Here is a 13,458-nt window from a genome sequence, read left to right on the forward strand (position 1 = left end):
CTTAAAAATTCTGAAATGTGACCACTCCAAATTTAAATACATTAGAGGAAACATATTTATAATGTGTCATCATAAATAGGATATTATTGTCATTAAGATTAGAATGAACTCAGAACACATTGTATGGTTTCATCTAGAGATATTTTAAGTTCATTGATTTTCAACACCCTCCTCTCCCATCTCTCTTCCATCCTCTACAGGAAAATCTGATTGAAACAAAATCCTTTAATGGGCAAGCCAGAAGTCTTCATGATCAAAATGTATCTATTCTAGTTAAATGAGGGGGGACATGCTTAGGTATGTCATATGAATGCCCTCCCTATTTAACCTCACCCTCCAATAAAGACAGTAAAATAAGCTCTCAGGTGAACAATTTCTACTTCTTTAACTGACAAACTCAAATTGTGTTTGTGACACCCAGATACCATGCAATTTAGAGAATGAAGAAACTAGAAGTAGTAAGGGGAATAGGATAAATTATGGGTAATCTAACCCACATGCACTGTTACATGCTCATAAACATGTTCATTTTATCTACCTAATCAGAAATCCATCTACTCATTCATTTGATAAACATATAGTAAATATTCTTTGTCAACCAAATCTAGGGTTTAGGTAAATTTGTACCCCAGCTACACACACCTGCTCCTCTGGTTTGATTACCAATTGATCCGTGAGAATGTCCATATGATCTCCTAGACTTTCTTTTGACCTTCTCTCTCTTCCAACTCTAAGAAATAGATTCTCACCTCAATCAAAAAGGGACACCCAAAAACACTGAGATAAATATATTCTCCAGGATGTTCATACTTGCATGTATCCGTTTTCATCCACAAAGAAGACATATTTTTTCCCATAAATATATCTTGGGGTGGAAATGATGGAAAAATACTAATGAAATACTCCGTTTCTTAAGAAGCGCGTTTACTCAGCATTAGAAAAATTCAAGTAAATCATACTTAAGCAGTTTTTAAAAATTCTTATAGTGACTATGTAGAGCAGATAACATGTAACAAGTGGTATGTATTTCTCCATATATGAATATTTTTTCACAATTTTGGTACTGGAAAAAAAGGAAGTATACAATTTTTAAATATCAGAAAACATTTGCTTCCTTATAGCATGTGAAATATGATAGTTATTTGAAGAACACACTGAATATATGCTATGGTATATGTAAATAATTGACCAAGACTGCCTGAAAAATCAGACTTTAAATTGTTTTAGTTAGGCCTCCTATTTTGTTTTCTTAAAGTTTGCTAATGATAATATAATCCTTGCTTCTCATAGGCATTTAATGAACAGATGCTGGTAATAAAAACCTTACAAGTAATTAAGACACAAAGACAGAATCAAAAACAAAGTTTCAGTCTCTGGACTCCTAGCCTATCACTCAATGCAGTAAATTAAACCAGTGTGAATTATAAAAGAAGGATCCATGCTTTAATTGGAAATTTTTAATGACTAATCACCTGGCATAGAAATGAGTGATCATTTGCAATGTATAGTTATATTAATCACTTTTAATTCACATCAAAACATATGTTTTGCATAATAATCACATTTAAATTCATTTTTATTTTTCCTAGGCGAAGTAAAAATTAGTATCATGCATTAGTTTTTTGTAAATTATTAGCAACTCTTATATTTTGAGTATTATTTGCACAAAAACTTACCAAGGATCAGGCAGCAAAAGTTACGTGAAAAATTAAAGTCATAATTTTTCTAGAAATTTATTAAGAAAGAACATTAAACTGAGAGCCAGAAGAATTTAATATAAATCTGACCTCTGCAACTGTTCATTGTAAAGTCATTTATGCTTTTTTGTAAATTGAAGTAATCAGACTTCATAGTCTGAAGATTTTTTTAGATCTCATGTTTAATAAATAGGTATATGGTTAACCATTTCTTCTACAGATAATTAGACTCATGTGGCACTGTGCTAACTTTATATCTAAGAGGCCTAAAGCACATATGAATGCAAATGAGTGGCATGCAATTAAAACATTAGGGTGTGTGGTGATCACAGTGGGTGGGACATCAGAAGAGGGAGTAATACCTGCTAATTCTCAAGGCTTTCATGGGTGAGGTGGCTTCTAACTGTACCTTGGAACATGAGAATAGGGGAAAATAAACTAGAAGCAGGAGAGGGCCAGCCAGGTTTAGAGAAGACTAAAGTTGTAGAATTGTAGGAACGTATAGAGACAGGCATAGGATGAGGTAGGAAAGGAAAACTAGGGACCTGTGCCTTTATTAGGGACCCCGGGGTAAGATAACAATGATGAGTGCAGGTACTTTAAAAGCATTGCGTTTTTAAAATGCACTGTGGTCCATTTATATGGTGATACCTTGAGGAATATATTGAAGTTGAAAGAAATTGAAGCTAGGGAACCAGTTAAGCTATTGCAATTGCAGTGGTTTTATGTTTAATGTTACTAGTTAAACAAAACATTGAAAACTTGATTAATGTGATTATTGTGTATAAAATGACCATAATAGTACTTAACATACAGGATTTTAAAAATTAACCATTTTATTATAATTTTATAGACAGGTTGTAGATAATTTAGGGTTTAGATAGCATAATCCTATCAGTCATTTGAATGGAATATAAAACTAATTAGAAAAGCTAGAATATAATCTGACATACAAGATATATTGCTACATTTGTGGGGGGGGTTGTAGATGCTTGTTATTAACTTACTTTAGCTGACTTTTTGTCACACTTAAAAAATAAAAGCTGTGTTAAGTAATATTTATTGAGACACTCGTTTCTGTGCCAGCAATAAAAGCCAGGAAAAAGTTCTAGATCTAGAATTACAGCACATTTTAACTCTAGAAAGGAAGCTGAAGAGATAAAGTGTGATTAATCTACATTTGTACATGGCACTCACTGTGTTTTGCAAAGGAAAGCAAAAAAGTTCTTAGAAGGCTGGGAGAGGCTTGATTTGGATTCTGAAAAGTGAGTAGATTCCCCTATGCACATGAGGATGAAAGTTGGAGAACACTGCGAGAATAGAGAATATCTAAGCTGTGGTAACTATAGATAGAATGTCATGTAGTTAATTGAAAATCATCCTCTGGAAAAAAAAAAAAAAAGAAAATCATCCTCTGTATGTATGTGGTTAGAACAGTACCTTTAATACAAGTGTTGTGATGATGATGATGATAATGATGATGATGGTGGTGGTGGTAGTGGTGCCACCTTTGTACTTTAGTTGTACTTTGTGGACATTTTCTAATAACTTAATAGCCATATAGATTCCTAGAATTTGTTTCTGTAATAAAGCATTTGAGGATGCAAATATTATGATTTGTTAACCTTTGATTACTGATTCTGTATTACCTAAATATATGAAGATATGTACCAGATTTCAGCATTCTAGCTGAATGAATGATACCTGCAACCAATTTTAAAATATACAGAAAGGTGATGATATCAGTAATGAAGAAAAGGGAGTGAGTTCTGTTCAAGTCCTGCAAACTCTGAGATGTCCATGCACTATCTAAATGGAGGTTTCTGAGAAACCTTTGTGTGGCCTTCAGAGGGAAATCTGTCTTGGAAGATACACACTTAACACATGTCAAAATACTGCTAGTGACAAAGGAAACACTTGGAGAAAAGATTACCCATGGAGTTATTACTGTGCAATAAAGTTCAAGTATAGAGAAAATAATATAAATATTTAAGACATAGAATAGGGTAAGACCAAAAGAACCTGGCCCCTGATGTCAGATGGAAGTGGATATTTTGGCTTTATACCACACTACCTCTGTGACCTAGGATATTCCTAATATCTATCTGAGTACATTTCCTCATGAGAAAAAAAAAAAAATGGGGATGAAAACTATCACCTTACAGCGTTGTTGTAGGAGACTAATGAGGATACCTAGATGGCATTTAGCAGTTTTTGGCATGGAATGCTCTTCTACACCTCATTCTGCTGGTCAAATTCTTACACATTTTTTAAGGCCAGGTTTAATTGCCAAGTTCTTTCTCCAAGGATTGTCCAGTTCTCCTTCAGGTGTTAATTTCTCCCTCCTGTTAACTTTCTAGCTCTTATTATTGTCACTGTTGTTCATTTAGCTTTTGCTTCTCTGAGGGCATTTGTCTAACTTCCATGAAGGTTTTATTAATCTTTATAATCCACGTACTTCTTAGCCAATGCCTATGTGTTACACATACATAAGGACTGGATATATGTTTGTTGAACTAGCTTAGACTTTGAGGAAGTAACTTTCCACACATATTTTTCACATTATAAAAAATGAAAAACAGATTAATATCACAAATATGCCTGGTCTTGATATTTTACAAGCATATTTGAGGAAAAATATACTATCCTTCCATGACAGTGTGGTTAGCTCTGTGACATCTAGCAGCATGGGAGCTGGGCTTGAGCTGGTAATAGATCTTCACTTGTCTAAAACTCAAATGTGGGCACCTTGTACCTTGATCAGGGAGTTTGTCCAAGTCAAGAAGCTGATTATTCCTATCATCCACAAATAGAAGTGTCTGGCAGAGAAGAGTCCTGGCATAAATTCAGTGCTTTGGGAGACATTAGAGATCAGACTTAGCAAACATAAAGAAATGAGTTGGAAAAACTTGGAGAAATATTTTAGTCAAAGGTGGTGGGATTGTGTTTTATAGAGTGTGTTGACCTCTGGCATAGGGAGAGAAAATAGGTAAGGTGAAACTTACCTTCAGACCAGGATGTATAATTTTGGTACCTATTTTGATATATTAAAATTAGCAGATAGATTTTTCTAAATATAGTTGAACAATACATATCAAACTTTGTAAATTGAGAGAATATACTCAGCATCACCAAATAAATCAAAGCATGTAGACATCCACTAATATTAACTCTATTTGTGTCATAGCAAGATGCACTGACTAGAAATGCTAGGAATAGAGTTCATTGACAATTTATCTTAGAGAAGTAATTGCCAAATATAAATCTGTGGAAAGTTACTTCTCTGTAATAGTTTTAAAAACAAGTCCTTGGATGGGTGCCCGTGTGGCTCAGTAAGTTGAGTATCTGACTCTTCAGCTCAGGTCATGATCTCAACAGTCCTGGGATTGAGCCCAGCCTCTGGCTCCCTCAGCAGGGAGATTGTTTCTCTCTCTCTGCTCTTCTCCCTGGTCATGCCCTCTTTCTCTCTGTCAAATAAAAAATAAATATTAAAAAAAATAAAAACAAGTCTTTGCTGAAATAAAAATAAAGTAGTAAAAATAAGGTAACATTTTCTACAATATAATCTATTCATGTCTAAGGGTTATTATCCTTTGTGTGTATTTTTTCTCCTCTTTTTGTTAATTTAATAAAATGCCTCCTTTGTTTCTATGAAATGATATGATAGTCAATAGTACTTGTTTTTGTTGTTTTTATAATGCAACAGAAAGTGGCCAACTTTTATTTTAGCTCCTATTTTGCTTTGGAAACATTTGGTTTATGAAATTTAAAAAGTAATCTTGGAAGCACAAAATATAGTACTAAAACTTTGGACCTTAATGAACTGTCCAATATTTATAAATGTCTCGATGTAATCATCATTTATTCAAAATATTTGTCTTCATATAGATCCAGCTTTGATTTCTTTAAATGGGATCTTTGTTCTGTGAAAAGACAAAGTTCAGAACATCTGGGTGGCTCAGGGGTTGAGCATCTGCCTTCGGCTCCGATCGTGATCCCGGGGTCCTGGGATCGAGTCCCACATTGGGCTCCCCATAGGGATCCTGCTTCTCCCTCTCTCTGTGTCTCTCATGAATAAATAAATGAAATCTTAAAAAAAAAAAAAAAAAGGACAAAGCTCAAGTCATGGAAAAGACCATAAGTCTAAACCATGAATGAATCAGGCAATTAATTTGAGTCCAGCAACTGGAAGGGTCCTATTACCTTTCATGCTATAAAATTTAGAGGACAGGTAAGCAAAAAAAGGAAAAGAGAAAGAGCTAGAGAAAATGAGAAATGTAATGGAGGTCAGATTTATGAAGAACAGGGTGGCTATTGTTTGGATTTGAAGGTCAAGCAGTTCTTCATCCTACTATAAAAACGTCTAACTCTGGGCGGTCTTGCATTCTAGAAATTTGTATTCATTTCATTGCCTTTTGAGAATCTGACCCGGTTACTGTAATATAATCATCTGTAGAAATCTATTTTTATCCTAAAGATAAGCAGAATACCACAGGAACATTCCAGCTTTATAGTGTAGAGATAAGTAGTCATGTATGATTTTGATATAAATTCTTCCATCTTTTTTCTTCTCGTGTTAAAATAATCATATAGGAAGAGCATCAGTTCATAAAATAATTTTTCATTATTTTAAATAATGTACTGATAGTGATCACTAACAATGTCTTTTTTATTCAAATAAAGCTACATTAGAGATTATGATGAATTCAGGAAAAAAGGCAGATCTGAAAATTTATAAATAAGTAGAATGAAAATTAGAATTGACTCACTAGGAAAGATCATGGTTCACCTCTAATAATTAGTTGGTAGGATACTCTGATTAAAGAACATCAATTATGGGCAGCACGGGTGCCTCAGCGGTTAAGCGTCGACTTTGGCTCAGGTCATGATGCTGGAGTCCCGGGATTGAGTCCCACATCGGGCTTCCTGCAGGGAGCCTGCTTCTCCCTCTGCCTATGTCTCTACCTCTCTCTGTGTCTTTCATGAATAAATAAAATAAAATCTTTAAAAAAATTAATTATAATTTCATTTCTTCTTCTGCTTGTGTTATTAAATTAAAAATAAATATATCAAATGAAGTTATATATAATTGTCTTGAATTTCATAAGACCATATTTTGGAACTGTATCACAAGAGAGTGTAATGTATTTATAAGTGATCACTCTGCTGCTTGAAATTATATGAAATGATTTTCCCATTCAGAACATTTATACACTTAATGCTTACTGTCAACGTTGTCTTATAATATAATGGTGATAATAACACTTATCAAGCCCAAACTATGTGCTTCACTCTATGATCAGTTTATCTTCTATTTAGTCACTAAATTGTTTGGTGATCTGGAATAAGCAATGCTTATTTAATCACCTTTCAAATTTAGGATAAAAAGTTCATTAAAGAATGCTAGTCTGAAATGGCATTTTTTATTACGGTCATGCATTTACTTCTCTTTATGGTTGACACAGCATGTAGAGGTTAAAGTAATGTCTCAACAAGAAAAAAAAGCTGAATTACACCCAAAAAGAATTAATAAGCTGTAGTCTGGTAGGATTCATCATAGTCAAATTGATGTAGATTGTTCCTTATTTGTTGTTATTTGTCTGAATATGAACATAGGATGTGAAAAGGTAGGGAAATATTAAATATCTCACATTTCTGAGTATTTATTTTAGTTCCAGTTCCAATTTATATCATGGTAAAAATTCTAAAACAGAAACTAAAAAGAACTCCTAAAATCTGGAGGAGTGGAGTCAAGGTTGAAGTTATTTATTATCAATTATAGCTGACTGTGTCTACATATAGGAAAAACAATAAATTTAAATAAGTAAACTATATTAAAGAATATGAGATCTATCTAGATTTAGAAAATGGGTCTCTAATTTTAAGTATTTTTGTTCTGGAAAGTGGTGAGATAACCTGTAGCCATCCAGAATTTGCTGTGGCTCAGTACCAGGAGGGCCTCAAAAAGACTCTTTCCTCAGCTACAAAGAAATATGAAGTCTCTGGTAGGAAGGAACATCTAAAGAAATTGGAGCAAAAAAGAATGATTAGGCAATATCAGTATATTTCAAAGTGATGGAAAACACAGCTGCTATCCCATACTCCAGGAAAATAATGTCTTTGTGTTTAATAAAATGATCCAGCAGTAACATTTTTTAAAAGTTAGTTTGTTTCCATAATGATGTCATATATAAACCACCAAAGACTTTTCTCTAAGTTGTCTGTACTGAGGAATCAGCGATTTCTCCCTGAACGAATTTACAAAATATAACTTGTTTTTCAATTAGGTGAGTATTTTCAATGTTTGGAATTATAACATAGATAGGCATTGCATTTGTTATTTAAAATTCAGGTTACAGATATTGGCAAGCAAAGAATATTTCACTATTCTTAAAATGACCTTTATATTTAATATTAATGTAAATCAAAGAGCATATTGCTCTTATTTATCCCTTTACCATGCAAAATTATTGTGTTAAGTTAAAATATTTGGTAGTAAAGTAATTTTTCAGTGTCCTCCATCTGGACCTTAATTTCTTACTTTTGGTCAAGAAGATTGAACATATTAATATTTTACTTCTACTTATATACACAGGTGATTGTGTGCTTAACTTTGCAAATGTTGTAGTAGGTATTATATGAATTACCTAACTTCACCTTCATAATAGCTCTAGAATATATAATATTAACCCCATCTTCTAAAAACTGAGGCCCAGGTAGCATAAGGAATTCATCCTCGCTGCCATAGCTAGTAAATACTGTGGTGATGCCATAACTGGGTGATTCCATGTTCTTGCAGATATAGTAGTTGTCTTCCTATAACTTCTTCCACTTGATGCTTAAAGTTTCCTTATGTAGTTTCTATGTGTTTCCAATTAGAATCCACCTTTGTGTCTTTTAAGGGATCCTCCTATCAATACTTACAAAATTGTCTTGATTTAGAGTCAGCTGACTTTTTTTTCAATTTGCCTAGCTCCCCATGGTTTGATTTATATTGTATTAGGGTAGAATTATTATAGATTTTAGACCTGGAAGGAATATTGAAGGGTATCTTCTCTATTTGATAATTATCATCTCCTTGAACAGCCATTCAGTCATTGAACACATCCAGTAATGTAGTCCCTACCTCTCAGAGTAGCCCTTTCCATCTTCACACAGTCATGCTGAAATTTCAGTCTTTTTTTTTTTTAAGATTTTATTTATTTATTCATGAGAGACACAGAAAGAGAGGCAGAGACACAGACAGAGGGAGAAGCAGGCTCCATGCAGGGAGCCCGATGTGGGACTCGATCCCGGGACCCCAGGATCACACCCTGAGCCGAATGCAGACGCTTAACCGCTGAGCCACTCAGGCGTCCCTGAAATTTCAGTCTTATACTGAATCTCTGTAGCACTGAGTATCTGCAGTTATTTGGACAGTGACAAGAGGATGGCATTTAAATTCAGATATCATGTAGCAAATTCTATTTTTTCTCTCTGGACACTAGTAGCACTCATTTATTTCAGATATAACCCATATGACTGAAATTCTCACTCTGTCTATTCCTTCCTTTCTTCCTGCCCGCTTGCCTGCCTGCCTTCCTTCCTTCCTTCCTTCCTTCCTTCCTTCCTTCCTTCCTACCTTCCTTTTTTTTTCTTTTGGTGGGGGTGGAGGGTGGAATAAGGCTAGCCCAGTATTTTACTGTTTTTCATGAATAAATTAGAAAATCATTTTTTAATAATTTGTTATCATATTTTTGTGTATTAGATGGATGGATAGGTAAATCAATAGATAGACATTCAGTTTATTATTTACTCACTGGTCGTAAGGAAAAGAAACCAGGTGAGTTGTGGGTAGTGAGCTATTAATTACATATTTCCTGACATGAGGGAATGTTAATTCTGGTAGATAAGTTATTTATATGAATGATTAACAGTGTGATACATTCTATAAGGGAAATTTAAGCAAAATATTATAAAGAAATTATTTCTATGAAAATCTCTTGGAGCTTGCATTTGAACTAGCTCCCAAGAATGGCTACTTCTTTGTCAAGGTAATATATAGTTGTAGATGTCAGGAGCAATGGCAGCAAGGGCTGAAGAGTGGACAACTGCAGAGCATGTTTCCCTGTAGGTTACAGGACATGAGGCGGGAATACTGGGTTAGGGTCTAAACTCAAATGGTAGCGACCTGCCCTTTAGTGCTAAGTTAAGGAGATGGAACTTTATCCTCCACTGAAATAATATCTTTAGTAATATGGAGAAGTCAGTAGGAGAAATGGAGAAAGCAAGGAAATTTGTCAAATGGCTAATGACTTAGACTCAAGGCTGGAAAGCAGGAAGGGTCTGCATTGCTCATTCCTGTCCTTGGAAAACACATTCTACATTTTGTGGACGTGTATGGTTCTACTATATGTGCATTGGAAAAATTTGAATTATTGATTCAGGACACAGTTTTGGAGAATCCTCAGCATTTCCATCCCATGGAAGGGTATTTGTGGTGGCATATACATATAATTTTTATTAAAGCAGATATTTAAACAAAACCTCTTTTATGATAATTAACAACTGCCTTTCTAATGCAAAAGTGGACTTACAATTAATGTGGGTTTTTAAGAATATTTTTCTCACTTAGGTATAGGTTTAAAGGTTCAGTATTTGCCCCTTTACAGGAAAAACAAATAGAAGAATGCTAACAAACTGAAAAATTGGAGTCATATTATAAAATTCATAGAACTTATGTTTTCATAAAAACCTAACTTGGCTTCTCTGTATATGTCCGTTACACAAATAGTGTAAAAAATTTAGATGGTAGAGTTAATGATTTAATGGTCAAAAAGATAAGTAAAAATTCCTCATTGAAAAGAAACCCCAAGCAACCTAGTAGTGAAGACAGTGTTTCCCCCATACTACCTTGCTCTGTTGTCCCCTATGTTTATACTTGTAGGTTATGACTTGGAACAAATGAAACCCTTTAAAAAAGTCTTTGTAAAATTAAAGACATTTTATATACAATACTGAGCATTTCATTCTATCATTACATGCAAAAAAATTCCATCAGATCAGTTGTGTGGATGAGGTATTTTTGTCCCTTTCTTCTGAAGGAGTGTGTGGTCTTGAGTATGAAATCAGCAAACTAATGAGTATGACTTCCATTTCAATGAAATGTTTAAAAAAAAAAGTTTCCTATATATTTCTTAGTATCCTCATTTAGAACAGCCACTGACTGGTAACTACAGCAGGCGGTATTACCTTGTACCAAGAGCCCATGCTCATGTAGGACCTCACATTAACACCAAATTGTCTTGCTTTGTTACCTTGCAGAAATGTTGGAATCCAACAGTGTAATCACTTTCAATGGCTTGGCCAACAGCTCCAGTTATCATACCTTCCTTTTGGATGAGGAACGGAGTAGGCTGTATGTTGGAGCAAAGGATCACATATTTTCATTCAACCTGGTTAATATCAAGGATTTTCAAAAGGTATCTTTATTCTAATATATACACTATAGTTCTTTTAAAGCATCTCAAGCTATTTAACAGTGTGGCAACTGGAAAAAATTGTTAAAATTAATATTTTATCTTTTCAGATGCAAGTAAAAATAATGCATTGATCTGATTATAACAAATCAATGGATGCAGTAAACCACAAAAATCATCAAGGAAGAAACCATAGTATTTTTGATGATCATTATAATTTCAGCTTGTCCTTCCATAGTTATATCATTTTTGCTGCATAAAACTAAATACCTGAACCAATATAAACATATATTACAATGTCATGTGTGAAATGATGTGTGTGTATATATGTATGTATAAATTTTTACATGTCTATATTGCCAGCAAATGCAGAGTTCATCAATCATCATACACATGCCTAATCTGGTGTGTCACCTGTTTTTGTACAAAATGTTTATTGGAACACAGACACTCTCATTCATTTACATATTGTCTATGTTTGCTTTCATTCAACAATAGCAGAACTGAATGGTTGTGATAGAGATCATCTGGCTCGCAGAGCCTAAAATATTTACTATCTGGCCTTTTAAACACAAATTTTGCCAAACCCTCATCTAGAAGATCAGTTTTCTGTGTCAGGTTTTTTACAAGTGTGGTCATTTAGACATGAGCAGTTTAATCTTTATTCTTTAGAGTGTTTCTGGCTTATTTAATTAATAAACTATTTTAGAAAATAAACATGGATTGAAAAATTAGTTGAAGAATTAGAAATTATGTTACTGAGTCCATATACTATACTCAAAGCCAATCATTTTTTCACAGTCAGTATTTTCCAGTCATAATTCTCTGAGGAACAAAGATCTTTTATGCAGTAACTTCTGTGAGTGTGCTAGTATAACATTTTTTGATACACATCAGTTTTAATGTATGTTACTTTTGCTTAATATTTAGTGTTTTAGAGTCATGTTCCTCTGATAAACTTGAACAAATTGGACAATAATTTTTAAAAAGTAACTGAATTGTATAAAAAGCTTTTGTTCTGGTTGGAGAATATTGCTTTGAGGATCAAATGAAGATGAAATTCAAAGCTGATTCATATCTCTAATAGAGTATGCCACTGAACCTGAGACTTACATTCTTATTAATCAAATGCTAAAATTCTGACTGTGCATAAACACTAGATTCATTATGTGTATCATATAAAACAGCAATGCCTTTACTGATATAATTTGGGATTACTATATGGCATTTAAAAATCACCTTTGATATTCATTTTCTGATTTTTCAATCTATTTGATTGAAAAATTTGGGATTACTATATGGCATTTAAAAATCACCTTTGAAAAAAAAAATCACCTTTGATATTCATTTTCTGATTTTTCAATCTATTTGATCTCTGAATCTTCTCAGATGATATCTAAGTATCCCTAAGATTATTTATTGCCTGAGAAAACTGATTATCCGTTTGTTTTACGGATAATATTTACCTTAGAGTAAATATTACCTTAGAAATATTTACCTTAGAGTCTTTTGTAAAGGTAAGAAGTAAAGTAAAGTAAGAAGGTTTTGTTGTTTAGTGAAGTCATCCTTTTTATATAATAAATGAAAAACCTCAGAAGATTAAGAAAAATCTGATGTTTTAATAATTATATCAATTCGAATTTTCAGTGTTTATAATACTTTTATCATTTTATAAAATTGATATATATGAATATAAATATATATGCATATATCTGTGTCTCTAGATAATATGTGAGCACCTAATACCTCAGAATATATATTTAATGTTTAGCATTCTTCTCTGAATAATAAAGTAATAAATATTCTTAATTTAAATAGTTCATTCCAAAATTGAAAAGACATAATTATCATATGAGACAACCTACCGTTTTATAGATGAGGAAAATCCCAGAGCCATTTGTATGCCCAGGGTATAATCACAGTATCTTCTGCCAACGATACTTGTAATAAATATATACTGAAAGAGTGAATGAATTAAAGTTAGGTGACTTGCCCAATGTCATAGTGCTGTTAAAAGCCTCTGCTTTTGAGTTTAAAATCATTATTCTAATGGAAGGCATATTTCTAATTAGAAAGCATCTCATTCCAAACATATTATTTAATTATACCACACTGTCTATAGGAGCAAATGCAGTTTACTTAATTATTCACATATATTTGTCTATTAATAATTTTTTTAACCTATGTATGATGTTATTCAGCGTTTTCTGAATCATCTACCCTTGTGATAAACTTTATAGGGGTCACTGTAGGATATCATAAATAATTCTTGAAGGCCTTATAAGATAATATTAAAGATAGGC

At 33.1% G+C, this 13,458-nt stretch overlaps 1 protein-coding gene across 17 annotated transcripts in view; it reads left to right on the top strand.

Moving 5' to 3' along the window:
• Positions 1 to 13,458, top strand: part of SEMA3A (semaphorin 3A) — a 454,575-nt gene that overhangs the window by 297,297 nt on the left and 143,820 nt on the right. For 12 of the 17 annotated variants that reach the window (XM_077863814.1, XM_077863816.1, XM_077863815.1 and 9 more), the window contains one exon: positions 11,001 to 11,158. In XM_077863814.1, the coding sequence (XP_077719940.1) occupies positions 11,001 to 11,158 (158 nt within the window). Of the gene's footprint in view, positions 1 to 200; positions 298 to 11,000; positions 11,159 to 13,458 lie in introns of all 17 variants that reach the window. The other 5 variants (XM_077863821.1, XM_077863824.1, XM_077863825.1 and 2 more) reach the window with 1 other exon arrangement.

The sequence above is a fragment of the Canis aureus genome, chromosome 21 (genome assembly GCF_053574225.1).
Source record: "Canis aureus isolate CA01 chromosome 21, VMU_Caureus_v.1.0, whole genome shotgun sequence".
Lineage (NCBI taxonomy): Eukaryota > Metazoa > Chordata > Mammalia > Carnivora > Canidae > Canis > Canis aureus.